This window comes from Monodon monoceros, unplaced genomic scaffold (genome assembly GCF_005190385.1).
Source record: "Monodon monoceros isolate NGI ecotype Baffin Bay Population unplaced genomic scaffold, NGI_Narwhal_1 Super_Scaffold_9, whole genome shotgun sequence".
In the NCBI taxonomy this organism is placed as follows: domain Eukaryota; kingdom Metazoa; phylum Chordata; class Mammalia; order Artiodactyla; family Monodontidae; genus Monodon; species Monodon monoceros.
Window position 1 is genome coordinate 17,393,227 of NW_021703786.1, and position 21,205 is coordinate 17,414,431.

The window sequence follows — 21,205 nt, forward strand, 5'->3', positions numbered from 1 at the left end:
TTTTATCATAAACTAATCTAATGCCTTAGAACATTTTTATCATAAACGACCTGTCCCAAAATGTGGTTTCTTAGAACTTTTCTGTGAGATGTTCAAGGTAATCTGAGAAAATAGGGTTCCCAGGTCAAAGGTATTTGGGAACACTGGGTTAAACAAAGTAAAATTTTTGCTGTGGTTTCTTTCTCTTTCTTTTTCCTTTTCTTCCCTGCAGCAGTATTTGTTCCATCTTTAATACTGAAATACAGCCTGATTTTTCACAAAGGATAATGGTACACAGTATTCCCAGCCATGTCGGGCCATAGAACACATCTTCTATAATACACAATTAAAATCTCATGGGACACTAGTGTTCAACAGAATGTAGTTTGGGAAATTATGTGAAATCATTTCCTCTTAATTTTCTAGGGGTTTGGTCAACAGATCCCATAACTTGATAGAGATATAATAATATTAATGATCATTTTTATCTACTTTACTGCTTGCAAAGAGCTTTTATATATATCCTTTAGGACAATGTTGAGAGCTCACTTTGTTCTGTCTTATGTAATTTGTTAATTCAATATTCCTGGCAATTTGGGAAGAAAATGAAAATTGAACACAGAACATTCAGGAGTACACGAGGGGTTATGAGTACTGCAGAATGGATAAATGTGCTGATTTCTTTTAAAAAAGTAGATTCAAACAATGCAAGAATTTTTTTTACCTTTCACACTCGACTTAGATTCTTCCGTTGTCCTATAAAAGTGATAAAGGCTCATTTTAGTATTAGCAACGATCATAAAAACTTCTCGGGCTTCCCTGGTGGCGCAGTGGTTGAGAGTCCGCCTGCCGATGCAGGGGACGCGGGTTCATGCCCGGGTCCGGGAGGATCCCACGTGCCGCGGAGCAGCTGGGCCTGTGAGCCATGGCCGCTGAGCCTGCGCGTCCGGAGCCTGCGCTCCGCAACGGGAGAGGCCACAACAGTGACAGGCCCGCATACCGCAAAAAAAAAAAAAAAAAAAAACAATCAGATGCTCCCCAGAGCAGGGAGACCACTGCCAGCCCCGGGTGCTATGGCTCCTCCCTGGCTTGTCACTCCATCACTGGCCTTCCTTCCTCCTTCAAAGACACCAAGCTCGTTCCCTCCCTTGATGTGCTGTTCCCTCTGTCTGGAATGCTCCTTCCCTCTGGTCTGTTTCTCCTCATTTTCCAGTCTCAGATCAAATGCCACCTCCTGGAAAGACCAGACCTGACCATGGTAAAGACTATTGCCCAGACCCCTATCAACCACCATACTTTCCTTTCTTCTCAGGGCTTACCACTGTTTAAAATCCTCTTCCTGCTGTATTGATTTACTCAGTCCCTCTTATTTGCTGCCTGTCTCTTCCACCGCTCTGTGAACTCTGGGTGAGCCTGATCTTGCCTGTCTTCTCCATTGAGGCACCCCTGGTGCTGAGCGCAAGAAGCGGCCCAGAGTAAGTGCTCAATAAAGATTCATTGAGCAAACAAATGAATCCAAACGATCTTATTGGTCTCGCTGGTTGAATTTCTAAGTAATGTAAGTATGTCTTAAAATTAAAGATATACTAGTAAACCATTGCCCTTTTATATACTCTGTTCCTTTTACGTTTTTATTTGGAAAAGGAATCCTGTTGCTTTTTTAAAAGTTGCCTGTCCCACAGCATCCCCTTTGGTGTGTTTTAAAATAAAGGGAATAGAAGGCAGAACAGGGAGAAGAAGCGACCCTGCTGCCTCTCCTCCAGCTACACCAAGGATTCTAGAGGAAAATGACCTTCTGGGCTGACCACAGGCACATACCTGGCCTGGAAGAAGCTTCTTCCCCACTTTATCCATCTCCAAACTCCAGGATCTCTCCACGACCTCCAAGGTGTTATCTGGCATTCTGTTGCAAGGAAAGGAAGACTCAGGTTCCAGGGGGACTTTAAATGCACATACCTGGGAGGCCTGGTACAGTGGAACAGGTGAGTGTCCGTCTAGGAAAAGCCATGGTATCAGCTCCCGCATGAATGCAGAGAGAATGTCAAAGCGCCGTTGGATGGATGGAGGTGAAGCCATCCACACCGAATCCAAGCTGGGACAGGGGAGAAGAGCTAGATTTGGGGGTGGGGGGTGGGGACGGGGAGAAGCTGCTTCCACCACTGACCTGCAGGTTTTGACCAAGTTTCCTTAAAGCATCTACTCTCGGGTCCCCATCTACGGAATGGCCATAATTTAAACTGCCCTCCTTGGTTTAAAGAACACAGTAAGTAGTTGCCACGGACCAGCCAGAGAAGGAGGATCTCACCGCCCAGGGTCAGAAGTAGCACCAACGAATGGGGTCAGAAGGACCAAGACAACTGATGGTTGGCAGGGCAAATTTTATTGCGCTACAGTTGCAGATTATATAGACTAGAAAAGGGAAGGTTGCCAGACGGTGGTTTACATCATCTAGAGACTGTCTCGGCTTCAAGGTTAACTTCCCTGGGAGGAAACCCATAAGCCCAGAATCATCAAAAGTAACCTGCACGTGCAGGGGGGAGACAGCTTTGCTTGTCTCAGTTTACATTCTTTCTGATCCCTGGGCCCTGGTGGTTTATCTCCCATGGAACGGAACAAGGAGGGGAACAAGTAGGGACGGTCCCTTCGAGCAGCGGCGGCATGCCTGGCGTGTCCACAGCCTGCTCTCAAGGCTGACTGCTTTCCACAAGTAGTAAATAGATGTCGACTCCTCTCTTATCAAGCATTGGAAGCCCCACACTACTGCCATTGGCCACCTCGCTGGCCTTATGAGCCACAATATGTAGGAAAAAGGCAAGAGCCAGGCGGTGTGTATTCTTGCTCCAGACGCCCAGAAAACTCAGTTTGCCCTTCTGTAAAATGGAGAAGGGGCCAGTGTGGCAGGGGGAGGATTATAAAGCAGCCCGAGGAAATCTGGGGGGATGGTGGATATGTGTGGTGATAGTTCTCCAGGGTACACATTTGTCAAAACTTACCAAACTGCATGCTTTAAATATGTGCAGTTTATTTTATGTCGATTATCCATCAATGAAGCTTTATTTTAATGGAAATAGTGATACTTATGTATCCCTGTCTGGCACATAGAACAAGCCCAGATGTGGTCACGGATGAGGACATTTGAGAAGGAAGTACAAATACCCACATCAGCAGCTGGGCCCTCAGAGACACGAGACCCACGGGCTGGAGGTGCAGCTGGCAATGGGCGCCCTGGAGCCAGACCACCCGGTCTGTGGGCAGTCTCCTCTTCCGTGAGTTGGGTAATCAAGGCCCTCTCACCCACCAGGCATGGCCATGGGGTCAGCCCTCAAAACAGAGAGATGAGGAATGAATGGTGGCCTGAGGAAGAGGTCGGGGTTGAGCCTCTTTCAACATCAAGAGTGTTTTGCATTCAAGGACCTCAGAGTGGATCCCACCTTGATACACAAAACCACACAATATGGGCTTCTAGAAATAGTGAAGGACCTGGATGAAAAAAGAAGTCTCCTGAGAGGAATTCTGGTAACACCCCCTCCAGGACAAGGGAGCCAGACTTCTGGGTTTTAGCAGCTATAGGACTTCCCAGAGTGAACAGCAATTCCCACAGGGCGGATGTCCTGCATCTTTTTACCCGAGTATAGGTCCTGGGTGTTTCCAGCTTGCTTCTGCTCAAGGCCCTCCCTTGAGCCTCTTGATAATCCATCCTGTGAGTGACTCCTTCTCAGAGCCACCCACATAAAACTAACCTCAAAAGGGAGCTCATGCAGGTGCCTATAAGAGACAAGAGGTTCAAACGTGCATCCAGGAGGAGAAAGGGGGCAGACCACCTAGGTGGGCCCACGTCCCTTCCCCTCATGTCTCCCCACATTTCCCCATAGACAATATTCCTTTCGTCGCTCACCCCAAGACTCTCCATCACATTCCAGTCCCTATGGTTCCTCCTCTCATGTCAACCCTCCTCGTTGAGGCGGTCTCCAAGCTGTCTCTGCAGGGAGTTGGCTTCCTGATGGAGGAAGGGGACAATTCAAAGTATCACAAAGGATCCTAGTGCTCTCCTCTGAGAGAGTGCAATTCAACTTGTGCTTATTCTTAAGCTTTCAAAAGTTCGATTCTCTCTGATCCTCTCATTAACTGGGTTCTGTATTCAATGACTAACCTGTACATTTCACTTTACAGAGTGCTTTCAAGTCCATGACCTCCTTCCACCTTTGTACTCAGTATAGCACTCCTCACTTAAAGAGGTGCGGGGATTTGGACTCAGAGCCGAGATGCAATAGACCACGATTTAAACTCTGGAGCCCAAACACCCAATCCAGTGTTCTTGTCAGTATACCACATAGACTATGGTTTGATTCTTAGCCATGCGTAATAAGAAGGATAGAGCGCAGCTAAAGAGGAAACAAAGAATGTTTACCTCAAACTCTGCCGTCCTGGGATAGAATAGACTTAACTGGTGATTTGTTGATTTCACTAGTTTAGCTATTGATAAAGGAAGTAACTATCAACTAAGCTCTTCACACGCCCAACATAGCTTCGTGCCTGGGCTTAGGTGGATGTCAGACAGATCTGAAGGGGGTCTCTTGTCTACCACTTACTGGAAGCTTCTAGAAGCTTTTAGAAGCCTCAAGTGCTTCATCTGTAAGATGGAGTTCTAAAGCACTTAGCACAGCGTTTGGCACACAATAAGCACTCAATATTAACTGTCACCATTTACATTGTTCTGGAATTAAGGTTTGCACAAAATATCTGTCTTCTTTATCGCGCAACTAATCTAGCAGTGATGTGAGCACTTTATAGTGTTTCCTCCAGGCAACACTGAACAGCAGAAAGAGCTCCAGACCAGAAAAGGGAGAGTTGGGTTGTGTTTCCAGCTCAGCCCTCTCTGCAGGGTGGTCCTGCTGGCTTCTCCTGTTACTAAACGGAGAATTGGAATAAAAGATCTCTGCAGCCCCGTGTGCTCCAGCCTGGGAGAGGAAGCGGCTGTGGGTACCGCCTGGCTGTTGACCTTTCCTCATTACTGGGCTTGCCAACTTCCTTCTCCCTCATTCCTGCCACTGGCAGAAAAATCCTCGTCTCCTATCACAGATTACTCATTCTCTACAAATCCCTTTTTGTTTGGAGAACAGATTCCTCAGCTGGTTGAGTCTCTCCCACACCCCTTGGCACCTGGAAACAAGCTTTGGCGAGTTTGATCCTGTTGGAGAACTTCACCTGCTCATGGTTCTACTTGAGGCAGATCAGCTCCTCCTTCAGGGACTCCACCTGGGCCTCCAGGTCAGACTTGCACAGGGTCAGCTCATCTAGGATTCTGCTCAGACTGTTCAGATCTGCCTCCACCAGCTGCCTCAAGGGCACCTCTGTCTCATACCTGTGATACAGGAGCATCAGAGGCAGGCCTGGTTTGGTTTGTCAGACAACTGGGAGTTGGGGCTTGTGGTTTTTACAGCCATCTCATTCATATAGGTTTTCAACACGCTACCGAAGCTCCTGGAGGAAAAGGCACTGGTAATTATTTTTTAATAAATGAAGAGCCAGTGGATTTAATGGGATAAAAGCACATAAACCGTGAGATTTCCAAAATTAAAACACTTCCTCCCTTCTCCTGATTGGACTCTGTGCATAGCGGAGCATCAGGGGAACATGACTTCTACACTGGATGGGATTCGGAGATGTCCTCTGGAAAGGAAAAGCAGGCAGAGTCTGACTCTGGAGAAGGGTTCTCTGAGCTCTGGTTAGCAATGGCTCTGTCGATCTTAGGGAAACCGTCTAGGGAAAACTTTGTCAATGTTTGTTGGTACAGAGGACAGGCTAAGGGGAAGGAGAGGAAAGAGGGAAGACAACAGCCCCCTTACCCATTCACTTGGTCCTAAAGTCATCTGAGGCCAGCTTGGCGTTGTCAGTCCGCACCACCAGCCTGGCGTTGTCAGACCGCTGCACAGGATCTAGAAGACCCAAAACATTCTAGAATAAGCTTGGTTATTTTTAGCCAATCCCTACTAATTCACTTACTTGGAAGGAACAGAATGAGAAATCACAGTGGATCTTATATAAGATTATTAAATGCTGTCCATGTGCAATAGTTGCTCAATAAATATTTAAGAAATCAAACTTGAGGTAAAAAAAGAACACTGACATATGCAAGAAAAGTGTCAATAGATACACAATTTTTTCTTTTCTTTCCTAATAAGCAATACTGAGAAGCTGATAATAATAATAACTAACATTTCTCTTTAAAAACCTACTGTAAGTCTGGCATGGTAGCAGGAGCTGAAGATACAAAAATGAGTAAGCACTAGATCCTGCCCACAAAAAACTTCCAATTCAGTGGAGAAGATAAATATGTCAACTAGCAATTGGAGGGGGCAGAGTCATGGATGGAGCCACGCCCTCCCATCCATCCTGGATGGGTTGGTCCTATGTTCTTCTAGGTAGCTTCCACTCTTTCTGATTTCAGCCAACTCTTCTATGCCCTCACTGGACACTGTCCACCATGAGAAGCCCAGAAGCCTCTAGGTCAAGACGATGAAGTTAAGATAATTAGGTACCCAGAAGAGGACAGCAACAAGAGGTCAGAGCAGTCAAAAGCCCAGGTAAGAGAGAGAAAAATTGGTCCAATTCTTACAAAAATTTCACTTTCTCAGCTCCCTTCTTGGGCTCAGTCTCTTCTCTCACCTCAGGATAATAGTTCCAGAGTCTTGGCAAATGCACGGAAGCATTCGGAGGCAGCTTTTTTTTTTTTTTTTTGCGGTACGCGGGCCTCTCACTGTTGTGGCCCCTCCCGTTGCGGGGCACAGGCTCCGGACTCGCAGGCTCAGCGGCCATGGCTCACGGGTCCAGCCGCTCCGCGGCATGTGGGATCCTCCCGGACCGGGGCACGAACCCGTGTCCCCTGCACCGGCAGGCGGACTGTCAACCACTGCGCCACCAGGGAAGCCCCGGAGGCAGCTTTTAGTTACAGTTTATTTATGCAAAGTGCTGCTACCTCCACACAGACTAACGCTATGCAAATACTCAGATCTAACAGTCCTGGAACTAGAATAAGACCAGCCCTCAAGAAAACAGAATGGAAAAGCAAGACTCTAACCCCTGTGTTTCAATCACACCGAGAGCTTATATTGTTTCTTAATCACATCTCGAATTCCCTCCCTACAACTTCCTGCTGGAGGTAGTGGGGTGCCCACCCCCTCACCTTCTGCTGGAGATCCTCGATGGTCCGGAAGCGGGACTGGTAGTCGGGGCACACAAGCGGATCTTGTTGCTGCTCCGCTCCCGGATGCGGCTCTCCAGCTCTGCACTGTCCCGCTCCAGCTGGCGCACCTTCTCCTGGTAGTTGGCCAGCCGGCCATTCAGGAACTGCATGGTCTCCTTCTCGTTGCCGTTGAAGGAGCCCTCACAGAAGCAGCCGCTGTTGCCCACGTTGGCGGGGATGTTGCAGAACCCGGGCAGAGTGGAGCCGTGGCAGCTGGGGGGCACGCAGGGCCGGGAGAAGCAACTGGAGCTGCAGCTCAGGCTGGGCAGGGAGCAGCTGTAAGGCATGGTGATGGAGGGAGTGAGGTGACCGGCTGAAGACAGAGTCCAAGTTGTCCAAGCCACAGAGCTGTGGGTCTCCTTCCTCTTGGGAGCATTTATAGCCCCTCTGCAGAGGGTGTGGATGTGGAAGACAGCCCTTTTTTCTTACTCATTGGGTTGTCAAAAGCCTTTCCGCTTGGCTTGTTATGTTTCCTCAGAAGAGTCCCTCATCTCATAAAAGACTTTAGTTGGGCTTCTTGCTAAGTCAGAACTCCTCTTCCATGCTGTGCATTAGTGAAGTAAGAGCTTTACGGTGTGGTTTCAAAGGGCTGGACTCGTGAAAGCCCTGGCCTTCATTAGTGGGGTGTGGTAGGTCCAGGAACGCTATGGCTTCTTCGCTTCCTGGCTTGACAGCCCTGATTCTTCTTGCTGAGACGGAAAAGTATGACTCTTGCCCATGTATCATTCCCTTGGTCGAATTCCAAATTCATGGTTCTCAGAAAGAGGAATAGATCCCTTCTAGGATCATTAAAATAGCCTGGTTCCCAGTGGCCCTGTTACCTGATATGACAGGCATCATCCATATCCATAATAATGTCAATCAACGAAACAACAGATAGTCACCAGGATCATGGTTTGTATAGGGCACCGTGAGGAATACGGAAGGTAGGATCAGGGCTATGGTCAGAAGGAGCTCACACTTTTTTGAGCACCAGCCCAAGTTGGTACTAGACACTCTTCACAAACACGATCTTATTCACATCTCACCATGACCTTTCGAGGTACATGATAATATTCCCATTTTACAGACAGGCAAACAGAGGCATAGAGAGTAGGGGTTAATGTGTTGTGAATCCAAGATTTCAACACAGATCTCTGTTCTTTCCATCATACCATGCTGCTTAAATTAATGAACTAACTCCTTCCCTAACTTCTTCCAACAAGTCATCTCTCCCTCCTGTCTTAGCTTTCATTTCACTTTGAGCATAACATTGCATGACTTATATGCATATCTCTCTGTGTATTTGAGTTCCCAGAAGGAAAGACATGGTCTAGTTCATCTCTGAGTCCTCAGCTCTAGGCACATGGTACACAGTAGGGACCCAATGGACATTTGTTGGGTGGATGAAGGAATGAGCATTGTATAATAATATGAGGCAAGAGATGATACGTGAGAAGTTGAAAAAATGGGGAGAGAGAGCACAGCCAGAACTGGAAGTTCACAGGGATAGATTTGTGCCGGGACGGGGAGGCTTCTAAGAAGCAGAGAGGAGAAAAGCAGGTACTGCAGGTGGAAGAATCATGCGCACACAGAACGGCGCAGGAAAGCCCAAGGCATGGTCGAGTACGACTGGGTAACTGGGAGGGGAGAGAGTGAAGGGAAGTGGCGGGAAATAGAGCTGGATGGGGAGGTTGTGACCATATGGCAGAGGTCTTCAATGACCAAGCTAAGGAGCTTAGACTTCCCTGGAGGGCAACGTTTTAGCAAACATTTATCTGTTTTAGCAAAATGAAGATAAGGCTGGAAGCAGAGGAGCGGCAAGGTTATTGTAATAGTCTGGGTCAGCAGTAATAAAGAATTGAGTTTAGGTATCTGTAGGGGAAGTGTAAAAGAAGAAATTGGTGTAAGAACCATTTTCAAAGAAACATTTTTTTTACATCAGCAATCTGAGAGAGGGTCAAGAATGAAACCAAAATTTGGCAAGCATAAGAATTTAGGAGAAAACTTTACCATTCACAGAAACACAGAGAGCAGGAGAAAGCACTGTTTTGCACATCAAGGATGAGTTAGCTCACTTCCTTTAACAAACATTTACTGAGTCCGTCCTATATGCCAGACACAGAGCTAGGCACTGGGGATGCAACAATGAGCAAGAGAGGCAAACCTACAACCTAGTGGAGAATGCACACCAGCCAGGTGGATGATACGTCTGTCATGGGGGGAAGCCCCAGGTGCTGTAAGAACGTGCAGCCGGAGATCTAACCAGACTTAGCAGAGGTCAAGGAAGGCTTTCTTGAGGAATTGATGATGTTGCTGAAAGCTGAAACTAAGTGAAGAGGAAGGAGATTCTTCTGGGTAGAGTTGGGGCAAACATGAGGGCCAGAAGTGAGAGAGCACATTGCATTTGGCCATATTTCCCATTTTTCACAAACAGCTTAAACAGAAAATGATATTTTTGTGGCTCACTGGGGAAAAGTGACTGGGCTGCCTTGGCCAACTATTCTGAGGACTCAGAGCATCAGTACCATGACTCCCTCTAGCCCATTCACCTCAATAAGTTGGGAAGTTCTGCATCAGAGGAATTGGAAAAAGCTTAGTAAGGATGGTATGAGCCAGGGAGTAACAGATGATCATAGAGGAGAAGCAGACAACCTCAGCCAGCACCAGCATCCCTCCAAAGTGGTTCTTGCCCAGGGCCCAGCCCCACACATCAGACTGCCTGCAACTATTGCAGCTGGGTCTTACAGCCAGCTGCGCTGGTGACAAGCCCCCACACTAGTGTGCCTACAGCAATAGTGACCCAGCCACAGACACACACAGATTACACAGCCCTGGAGCACCTGCCTCTGGTAACCAACTGGGACCCCACTGCTGGGCCCCACAAAACACCTTCTACACAAAGCCACTCCTTCAAGACAGGGAGACACAGATGGTCTACCTCATGTGTAGAAACAAACACAGAGAGTTAAGTAAAATGAGGAGATAAAGGAATATGTTCCAAGTGAAAGAAAGGAATATGTCCCTTAGAAAAATAAATAAATGAAATGGCGATAATCAATCTTCCAGATAAGAAGTTCAAAGTAATGGCCATAAAGACATTCAGCAAACTCAGAAGAATGGAGGAACACGGTGATAACATCAACAAAGGGATCAAAAATATGAAAAAGAACCAATCAGAGCTGGAGAATACAATAACAGAAATGAAAAATACACTAGAGGGAACCCTAACCCTGTCAGTCCAGTTGTAAAGACTCCATGCTTCCACTGCAGGGGACAAGGGTTTAATCTCTGGTCAGGGAACTAAGATCCCACATGCCATGCAGTGCAACCAAAAAATAAAAAATAAAAAGAAAGAAAGAAAAGAAAAGAAAAAGAAAAAAATCAATAAGGAAATATTGGCATTAAATGATCATAAGATCAGATAGACTTAATAGATGTATACAGGACTTTCCACCCCAAAACAGCAGATTCATATTCTTTTCAAGTGCACATGGAGCATCTTCCAGGATAGATTACATGTTAGGCAACAAAACCAGTCTCAGTAAATTTAAGGAGATTGAAATCATATCAAGCACCTTTTCTGACCATAATGATATGAGACTACAAATCAACTACAAGAGCAACACTGGAAAAAAACACAAATACATGGAGTCTAAACACCATGCTACTAAACAACCAATGTGTTATTGAAGAAATCAAAAAGTACCTTGAGAAAAATGAAAATGGAAACACAACAATCCAAAATCTATGGGACACAGCAAATGCAGTTCTAAGAGGGAAGTGTATAGCAATACAGACCTGCCACAGGAAATAGGAAAAATCTCAAATAAACAACCTAACTTTATACCTAAAGGAACTAGAAAAAGAACAAAGTCCAGAGGTAGTAGAAGGAAGAGAATAATAAAGATCAGAGTGAAAATAAGTGAAATAGAGGCTAAAGAAACAATAGAAAATATCAGTGAAACTAAAAGCTGGTTCTTTGAAAAGATAAACAATTCTATAAACCTTTAACCAAACACATAAAGAAAAAGGAGAGGGCCCAAAAAAATCAGAAATGAAAGAGGAAAAGTTACAACCAACACCAAACACCAAATTATCATAAGAGTTTACAATGAAAAATTATACACCAACAAATTGGACAACCTAGAAGAAATGGATAAATTCCTACAAATGTAAAATCTCCTAAGACTGAATCAGGAAGAAAAAGAAAATCTGAATAGACCAATTACTAGTCATGAAATCGAATCAGAAAAAAAAAAAACACCCAACAAACAGAAGTCCAAGACCAAATGTCTTCACAGGTCAATTCTACCAAGCATTTAAAGAAACTTAGTACCTGCTTCTGAAACTATTCCAAAATACTGAAGAGGAAGGAATGCTTCTAAACTCATTCTACTAGGCCAGAATTACCCTGATACCAAAACCAGACAAAGGCACTACAAAAAAATTTAATCACAGGCCAATAACCTTGATGATCATAGATGCAAAAATCCTCAACAAAAATCCTCAACAAAATATTAGTAGACCTAATTTAACAATACATTAAAATGACCATGCACCATAATTAAGTGGGATTTATCCCAGGGATGCAGGGATGTTTAAATATCCACAAATCAACCAATGTGTTACACCACATTAACAAAAGGGAGAATAAAAATCATATATCATCTCCATAGATGCAGAAATAACTTTTGACAAAATTCAACATCTATTTATGATACAAACTCTCAACAAAGCGGGCATAGAGGGAAAATATCTCAACAGAATAAAGTCCATATATGACAAACCCACAGTTAACCTCATACTCAATGGTGAAAAGCTGAAAACATTTCCCCTAAGATCAGAAACAAGACAAGGATGCCTACTCTTGCCACTTTTATTCAACATATTATTGAAAGTCTTAGTCACAGCAATCAGACAAGACAAAAAGAAAAGAAAACAAATTCAACTTGGAAAGAAAGAAAGAAAACTGTCATGGTTTGCATTAGACATGATACTATATATAGAAAACCCTATAGATGACACCAAAAAAAAATTTAGAATAAATGAATTCAGTAAAGTTGCAGAATACAAAATTAATACACAGAGATCAGCTCGGTGCTTTGTGACTGCCTGGAGGGGTGGGATGGGGAGGGTGGGAGGGAGGGAGATGCAAGAGGGAGGAGATATGGGCACATATGTGTATGTATAGCTGATTCACTTTGTTATAAAGCAGAAACTAACACACCATTGTAAAGCAATTATACTTCAATAAAGATGTTTTTTAAAAATCTATAATGTTTCTATACACTAATAATGATCAATTGGAAAGAGAAATTAAGAAAACAATCCCATTTACAGTTACATCAAAAAGAATAAAATATGTAGCAATAAATCTAATCAAAGTGGTGAAAGACCTGCACTCTGAAAGCTATAAGATATTGATGAAAGAAACTGAAGATGACACAAATAAATGGAAAGATATACTGTGTTCATAGACTAGAAGAATTAATATTATTAAAATGTCCATACTGAAAGTGAGGAGATGAAAAAAGATATTCCATGCAAATGGAAATCAAAAGAAAGCTGGAGTAGCAATTCTCATATCAGACAAAACAGACTTCACTCTTCACTCTTCACTTTGACTTCACTCAAAATAGACAAATCAACAGAATTAAAAATGAAAAAGAAGTAACAACTGACACTGCAGAAATACAAAGGATCATGAGAGATTACTACAAGCAACTATATGCCAATAAAATGGACAACCTGAAGAAAATGGACAAATTCAAGGAAAGCACAACCTTCCAAGACTGAACCAGGAAGAAATAGAAAATATAAACAGACCAATCACAAACACTGAAATTGAAACTGTGATTAAAAATCTTCCAACAAACAAAAGCCCAGAACCAGATGGATTCACAGGCAAATTCTATCAAACATTTAGAGAAGAGCTAACACCTATCCTTCTCAAACTCTTCCAAAATATAGCAGAGAGAGGAACACTCCCAAACTCATTCAATGAGGCCACCATCACCCTGATACCAAAACCAAAGATGTCAGAAAAAAAGGAAACTACAGGCCAATATCACTGATGAACATAGATGCAAAATTCCTCAACAAAATACTAGCAAACAGAATCCAACAGCACATTAAAAGGATCATACAGCATGATCAAGTGGGGTTTATCACAGGACTGAAAGGATTCTTCAATATATGCAAATCAATCAATATGATAAACCATATTAACGAATTGAAGGACAAAAACCATATGATAATCTCAATAAATGCAGAAAAAGCTTTGGACAAAATTAAACACCCATTTATGATAAAAAAAAAACTCTCCAGAAAGTAGACATAGAGGGAGCTTACCTCAACATAATAAAGGCCATATATGACAAACCCACAGCCAACATCATTCTCAATGGTGAAAAACTGAAACCATTTCCTCTAAGATCAGGAAAAAGACAAGGTTGTCCACTCTCACCACTATTATTCAACATAGTTTTGGAAGTTTTAGCCACAGCAATCAGAGAAGAAAAAGAAATAAAAGGAATCCAAATCGGAAAAGAAGAAGTAAAGCTGTCACTGTTTGCAGATGACATGATACTATACATAAAGAATCCTAAAGATGCTACCAGAAAACTACTAGAGCTAATCAATCAATTTGGTAGAGTAGCAGGATCCAAAATTAATGCACAGAAATCTCTTGCAATCCTATACACTAATGATGAAAAATCTGAAAGAGAAATTAAGGAAACACTCCCATTTACCACTGCACCAAAAAGAATAAAATACCTAGGAATAAACCTACCTAAGGAGACAAAAGACCTGTATGCAGAAAACTATAAGACACTGATGAAAGAAATTAAAGATGATACAAACCGACGGAGAGATATACCATGTTCTTGGATTGGAGGAATCAACATTGTGAAAATGACCATACTACTCAAAGCAATCAACAGATTCAATGCAATCCTTATAAAACTACCAATGGAATTTTTCACAGAACTAGAACAAAAAAATTGCGCAATTTGTATGGAAACACAAAAGACCCTAAATAGCCAAAGCAATCTTGAGAAAGAAAAACGGAGCTAGAGGAATCAGGCTCCTGGACTTCAGACTATATTACAAAGCTACAGTAATCAAGACAGTATGGTACTGGCACAAAAACAGAAATATAGATCAATGGAACAAGATGGGAAGCCCAGAGATAAACCCATGCACCTATGGTCACCATATTTTTGATAAAAGAGGTAACAATATCCACTGGAGAAAAGACAGTCTCTTCAATAAGTGGTGCTGGGAAAACTGGACAGCTACATGTAAAAGAATGGAATTAGAACACTCCCTAACACCATACACAAAAATAAACTCAAAATGGATTAAAGACCTAAATGTAAGGGCAGACACTATCAAACTCTTAGAGGAAAACATAGGCAGAACACTCTATGACATAAATCACAGCAAGATCCTTTTTGACCCACCTCCTAGAGAAATGGAAATAAAAACAAAAATAAACAAATGGAACCTAATGAAACTTAAAAGCTTTTGCACAGCAAAGGAAACCATAAACAAGACGAAAAGACAACCCTCAGAATGGGAGAAAATATTTGCAAACAAAGCAACTGACAAAGTATTAATCTCCAAAATTTACAAGCAGCTCATGCAGCTCAATACCAAAACAACTAACAACCCAACACAAAAATGGACAGAAGACCTAAATAGACATTTCTCCAAAGAAGATATACAGATTGTCAACAAATACATGAAAGGATGCTTAACATCACTAATTATTAGAGAAATGCAAATCAAAACTACAATGAGGTATCACCTCACACCAGTCAGAATGGCCATCCTCAAAAAGTTTACAAACAATAAATGCTGGAGAGGGTGTGGAGAAAAGGGAACCCTCTTGCACTGTTGGTGAGAATGTAAGTTGATATAGCCACTATGGAGAACAGTATGGAGGTTCCTCAAAAAACTAAAAATAGAACTACCATATGACCCAGCAATCCCACTACTGGGCATATACCCTGAAAAAACCATAATTCAAAAAGAGTCATGTACCACAATGTTCATTGCAGCTCTATTTACAATAGCCAGGACATGGAAGCAAACTCAGTGTCCATTGACAGATGAATGGATAAAGAAGATGTGGCACATATATACAATGGAATATTACTCAACCATAAAAAGAAACAAAATTGAGTTATTTGTAGTGAGGTGGATGGACCTAGAGTCTGTCATACAGAGTGAAGTAAGTCAGAAAGAGAAAAACAAATACCATATGCTAACACATATATATGGAATCTGAAAAAAAAAAAAAAGGTTCTGAAGAACCTAAGGGCAGGACAGGAATAAAGACGCAGACATAGAAAATGGACTTGAGGACACAGGGAGGGGGAAGGGTAAGCTGGGACGAAGTGAGAGAGTGGCATGGACTTATATATACTACCAAATGTAAAATAGATAGCTAGTGGGAAGCAGCCGCATAGCACAGGGAGACCAGCTTGGTGCTTTGTGACCACCGAGAGGGGTAGGATAGGGAGGGTTGGAGGGAGACACAAGAGGGAGGAGATATGGGGATATATGTATTTGTATAGCTGATTCACTTTGGTATAAAGTAGAAACTAACACACTTTGTAAAGCAATTATACTCTAATAAAGATGTTAAAGAAACAAACAAAAAAAACCACTTCTGTATGACTGCAACTCATAATTGACTGGAAAACCAAGTCCTAAAGAGATTTCCCAAAAATTAGCTGGAATCTGTATGTAGAGGACAACTTTGAAGCATGTCATTGTATCATTCTGCTCCAATTTTTTAAATTATTCTCCATACTTTATAGTGATATCTTATGTATAACTATAGAGAGAACATGGTTCAAATCCCATAATTGCTAATAACCAACTATGATTTCAAGCATGTTTCTAAGGCTCAGTTCACTCATCTGTAAAATGGATTTAATTTGCAGCATTGTTAGTAAGATTAATTAAGATAAGCTCCTAGTATTTTGCTTAAACCATAGTTGAGTTCAGTAGATGTGAGCTATATTAGTTTCCCATTCCTGCTGTCACAAATGACCTCAAATTTAGTGGCGTAAAACAAAAATGTATTATTGTAAATTTCTATAAGTCAGAAGTCTGACAGAGTTCTAAAATCAAGGATTTACTCTCACTGGGTTAAAATCAAGGTATGGAGTTGCATTTCTGTGCACTAGCAATGAACAATCTGAAAAAGAAATTAGAAGGAAAATTATATTTACAACAGCATCAAAAGGAATAAAAAACTTAGGAGTAAACATAACCAAGGAGGCAAAAGACTTGTACACTGAAAAACTGCAAAACATTGCCAAAAGAAACTAAGGAAGACATATGTAAATGGAAAGATATCTCATGTTTATGGATTGGAAGATTTAATGTTGTTATGGTAACAATATTGCTCAAAGCAATCTACAGATTCAATGCAATCTCTATAAAAATCTCAGTGATGTTTTCTGCAAAATGGATCATAGACCTAAACATCAGAGCTAAAATGATAAAACTCTTAGAAGAAAACATAGGAGAAAATCTTCGTGACATTGGATTTGGCACTGATTTCTTGGTGATGCCACCAAAAGCACAGATAACAAAAGGAAAAGAGTGAAAAGGCAACCCACAGAATGCGAGAATATTTTCAAATCATATACCTAATAAGGGATTAATATCCAGAATTTATAAAGAACTCCTACAACTTAAAGAATAAAAACCAGAAAATGAGTATTGGGGAGAGATTGCAATCCTTGAACATTGCTTGTGGGAATGTTAAATGGTTCAGCCACAGTGGAAAACAGTATGGAGTTTACTCAAAAAAATTAAACATAGAATCACCATATGATTCAGTAATTCCACATCTAGGTACATAAACACACACACACACACACAAATTGAAAGCAGAGATTTGAACGGAAGATGTATGTACACCCATGTTGGTAGCAGCATGTCACAATAACCAAAAGGTGGAGACAACCCGAAATACCCATCAATGATGAATGAACAAACAAAATGCATTATATACATACAATGGAATATTATTAAATCTTTAAAAGAACTAAATTCTGATACATGCTACAACATGGATGAACCTGGAAAACGTTATACAATGAAAAAAGCCAGACCCTAAAGGACAAATAATATACAATTCCATTTCTTTATACAAGGTACCCAGAACAGTCAAATTCATATAGACAGAAAATAGAATAGAGGTCACCAGGGGCTCAGGGCAGGGGGGGTTGGGGAGTTATTGTTTAATGTGTCCAGAGTTTCCGTTTGAGATGATGAGAAAGTTCTAGAGAGTAGAAGTGATGGTTGCACCACAATGTGAATATACTTCATGCTACTGAATTGTACACTAAAAATGGATAAAATGGTAAATTTATGTTATATATATTTTACTCAAATTTTTAAAAATCAGGGTGTTGGCAAGACTGTGCTCCTTTCTGGAAGCTCTTCAGTAGAGTTAAAGAAAGATACCCATTCTTTTTTTTTTTTTTTTTTTTTTTTTTTGGGTCGGGGGCCCCCCCCTTTTTTGGCCCCCCCCGTTGCGGGGCACAGGCTCCGGACGCGCAGGCTCAGTGGCCATGGCTCACGGGCCCAGCCGCTCCGCGGCATGTAGAATCTTCCCGGACCGGAGCACAAACCCGCGTCCCCTGCATTGGCAGGCGGACTCCCAACCACTGCGCCACCAGGGAAGCCCAGGATCCCCATCCTTGATGAACACTGATATCACGTTCAGCACGCTGAGATTTCCTGCAGCACCAGCCTGAGTGTTCACAGTGCCAGGGACTAGGCTTATAATAGCCCTGCTTGGGGACTAGTTTCATCCCTTTTAAGAAATTATAAATAACTTGCAGCGTGTCTTTCATTATGTGCCTCTGCACAGAGGGTCTGCACAGAGCAGGTATCCAACAGACACTGGTTGGATTGAGTAGAGGAAGGCGGAAGTATTAAAGGAAAAGTTGGTGGGTTCTCTGAGCCCCAGATGCGGGGAGGGGAAGTGAGCAGCGGTAGCCCAGGCTGATAACGATCCCCAGGAAGGATATCAGAAGGAAGGAGGAAGTCCTGGACACAGTACACAAGCCAGATTGGCCCTTTGCTGCATGGTCCTGAGGCTGCCTGAACGACCAGTAACCCGGATAATACAGTGCTGGACCTAAAACTTCCTGCTGAGAAAAGATGAGCTTTCCAGAGCCTCTTTCCAGCCCCCAGCTCATGCCTCCTCACTTTAGATTTGGATAAAATCGTCTCTAGGAGATGTCCTGGTCAAGAGGGGTGAGGACGAAGATCCAGGAATGGCCAAAGGGAGATGGAGCAACCCCGCAGCTGCCCTACCCTCTCTCCTGCCAGCCTGCGTCACCTGTGGGGTCAGGATGCCAGGCCAGCCATCTGCCTGCCAGGCTCTCATATCCAAGAGCGAGGCTATTATAGGGCTCTGCTTTCAAGTGGCCCTTTCATAAAGTGCTCAAGTGATGGTCATGGTGAGACAAATGAATACCAGTGAGAAAGGCTTCTGCTTTGCCAAGGAAATCAAGTTTATTAGGAGGTTACAAGGGAAGGCTGCTGGCATGTGGGAGGGCTCTCTGGGCTAGCTAAGAAGAAACGGTCTCCAACGAAGGAAAGGGTAGGCAGGGAATTATCTGGAGTAGGTTGGGTGAGTTTCTTGACCACCTCCCTGGGGCAGATCCAGCCATGCAATTGTGTTTTCTGGCCCATTTGGTGGAATGAACCAGGGCCAGGTCAAAGCTCTGGAACACTGGGCCCTGCCTCCTTGCTCCTCTGGCAACCACTGGACTCTAGCACGTGTAGGAGTTGCAGGGCCCGCAGTGGGGGTGGAGGACACAGGGCGAGAAGCGGGCAGTAGGAGCACAGGGGGTGCAGGCACTGGAGTCGCAGGGCATGATGGTCTTACCACATACATTGGTCGTGGCACAGGGGTTGCAGGGCAGCCTGGAGAAAAAGAATGATATGGAAAGCGAATTGAGGGCGGCTTGTAATATACACCAGAGAGACCCCAAGTGTGGACTGCTCTCTGGGATTTGGCCTGGCCTGTAACAGAGAAGGTCACAGGCTCACGTGCTGCAAAGCTCACTCTCAATGCTCACGGTCTCCCTGTCATATCATGTCCGAAGTGCTGGACGGAGGCTCAGAAACTCCAGTCTCAGCTCCCAGCAACGTCCATTCCTAGCTGGTGACCTTAGGTAAGTCACTTACCTTCTCCAGGCCCCAGTCCCTTCACCTATAGAATGAGGAGAATACTGATCCTGCCTGCCTGATGGTAACAGGGCAGATAAGGTAGCATGTGGAAATGTAACTTCTACACATTACGGTATTGTTAAGATGTAAGAAATATCACTGATCCCATATCAGTGTCATCAGAGTAGAATGCAAAGAGTTGACTGTGCAATTTCAGTTTGTACATCACACAGTTCCTGCCGCTTTATGTTTTAATGACAGCCACATTGTTTTCTGAGCTCCGTTTGAGCATGTCTGGTGTGAAGGCATAATTTCCTCTCCAGGGTATGCAATCTTTGCCTGGAGTCCAACTGAGAAGTACGCCTATATGTGCATAGCTTCGCCAAACACCGGCAGCTGAGTACTCACTTGGAGTCCTCGCTCTCCAGCAGCCCCCGGTACGTGTTGATCTCACACTCCAGCCGGGCCCGGACATCCAGCAGCACCCGGTACTCCTGGTTCTGCCGCTCCAGGTCCCTCCTGATCTCCGCCAGCTGGGACTCCACGTCGCTGATCAGACACTGCCCCTGGGCCAGCTGGGCGCTGTAGCGGGCCTCCGTCTCTGTCAGGGTGTTCTCCAGAGAGTCTCTCTGTCGTGCAGAAGGTAAGGAAGGTCACAGAGCTGCTCCTGAAAGGGCTTCTCCACAGGATGCAAAGAAGTCACAAGCTCCAAGAGTTAAGGAGAGGATGGCCCAAAGGCCAGCTCGGTGCCTCAGACTCCCCGACCTCCCCTTCTCACCAGGAGTTTGAACAATACCCACCAGGTTGTGCTGGGTCTGCAGCTCCACCTCCAGGGCATGGACCGTGCGTCTCTGCTCAGTGATCTCCGCCTGGTAGGACTGCAGCTGCTCCAAGCTGGACACCACCTGCCCGTTCAGCTCCTCGGTCTGAAACACCAAAGGGGAGAAGGCAGGATCAGACCCTGTCTGAAGGGCCCTGAGGGGCCAAGGGGCCTGAGCGACCAGGTGCTGAGAGGCCCACCTGCCTGGTGAACCATTCCTGCACGTCCCTGCGGTTGCTCTCCACCAGGGCCTCGTAGTGAGACCTGGTCTCGTTGAGCACATTGTTCAGGTCCACAGTGGGGACGGCGTCCACCTCCACATTAAGGTGGTCTCCAAGCTGTCTCCGCAGGGAGTTGGCTTCCTGTGGATGTAGAAAATGCAAGAGTGACTATCCTCAATAAAAAGTGGACCCAAAGAAATGGCACTGCTTGTCAAAGTCCTGTTTGTCTATTTCCTCGGAAAAGACTTTTAGTGGAGCGGCTATGACAACAGAAGGCAAAGTGGTCTGCGTTCCACGTGTTCAGCTCCTTCCCACCATGACTGTGTCATGGCACTTGGATTCAAAAAAAATTCCCGGGCTTCCCTGGTGGCGCAGTGGTTGAGAGTCCGCCTGCCGATGCAGGGGACGCGGGTTCGTGCCCCAGTCCGGGAAGATCCCACATGCCGCGGAGCGGCTGGGCCCGTGAGCCATGGCCGCTGAGCCTGCGCGTCCGGAGCCTGTGCTCCGCAATGGGAGAGGCCACAATAGTGAGAGGCCCGCGTACCGCAAAAAAAAAAAAAAAAAAATTCCTAAGGATTTGCTTGGGGGCCATTCAAGGATGGATGAATGCCCAACTTTCCCAGTTTGCAGACTGTCTGCAGATGACCTCATAAGAAAAAGAATTGGCTGTATAATTTCAGATTGTATATCACAGCATTTTTGCCATCAAGTAAGATCTTGGCATGGCCCCTCCCAGGAGAGAGAAGG

The 21,205-nt window shown here is 44.1% G+C and overlaps 1 protein-coding gene across 1 annotated transcript in view; it reads right to left on the reverse strand.

Annotated features, from left to right (window-relative positions):
* LOC114888970 overlaps nucleotides 1-21,205 on the reverse strand; it is a 61,158-nt gene that overhangs the window by 881 nt on the left and 39,072 nt on the right. Inside the window, 7 exon segments of the mRNA XM_029211668.1 lie at nucleotides 704-735; nucleotides 5,201-5,341; nucleotides 7,163-7,609; nucleotides 19,025-19,171; nucleotides 19,826-20,046; nucleotides 20,218-20,343; nucleotides 20,438-20,599. Of these exon segments, the coding sequence (XP_029067501.1) occupies nucleotides 704-735; nucleotides 5,201-5,341; nucleotides 7,163-7,609; nucleotides 19,025-19,171; nucleotides 19,826-20,046; nucleotides 20,218-20,343; nucleotides 20,438-20,599 (1,276 nt within the window).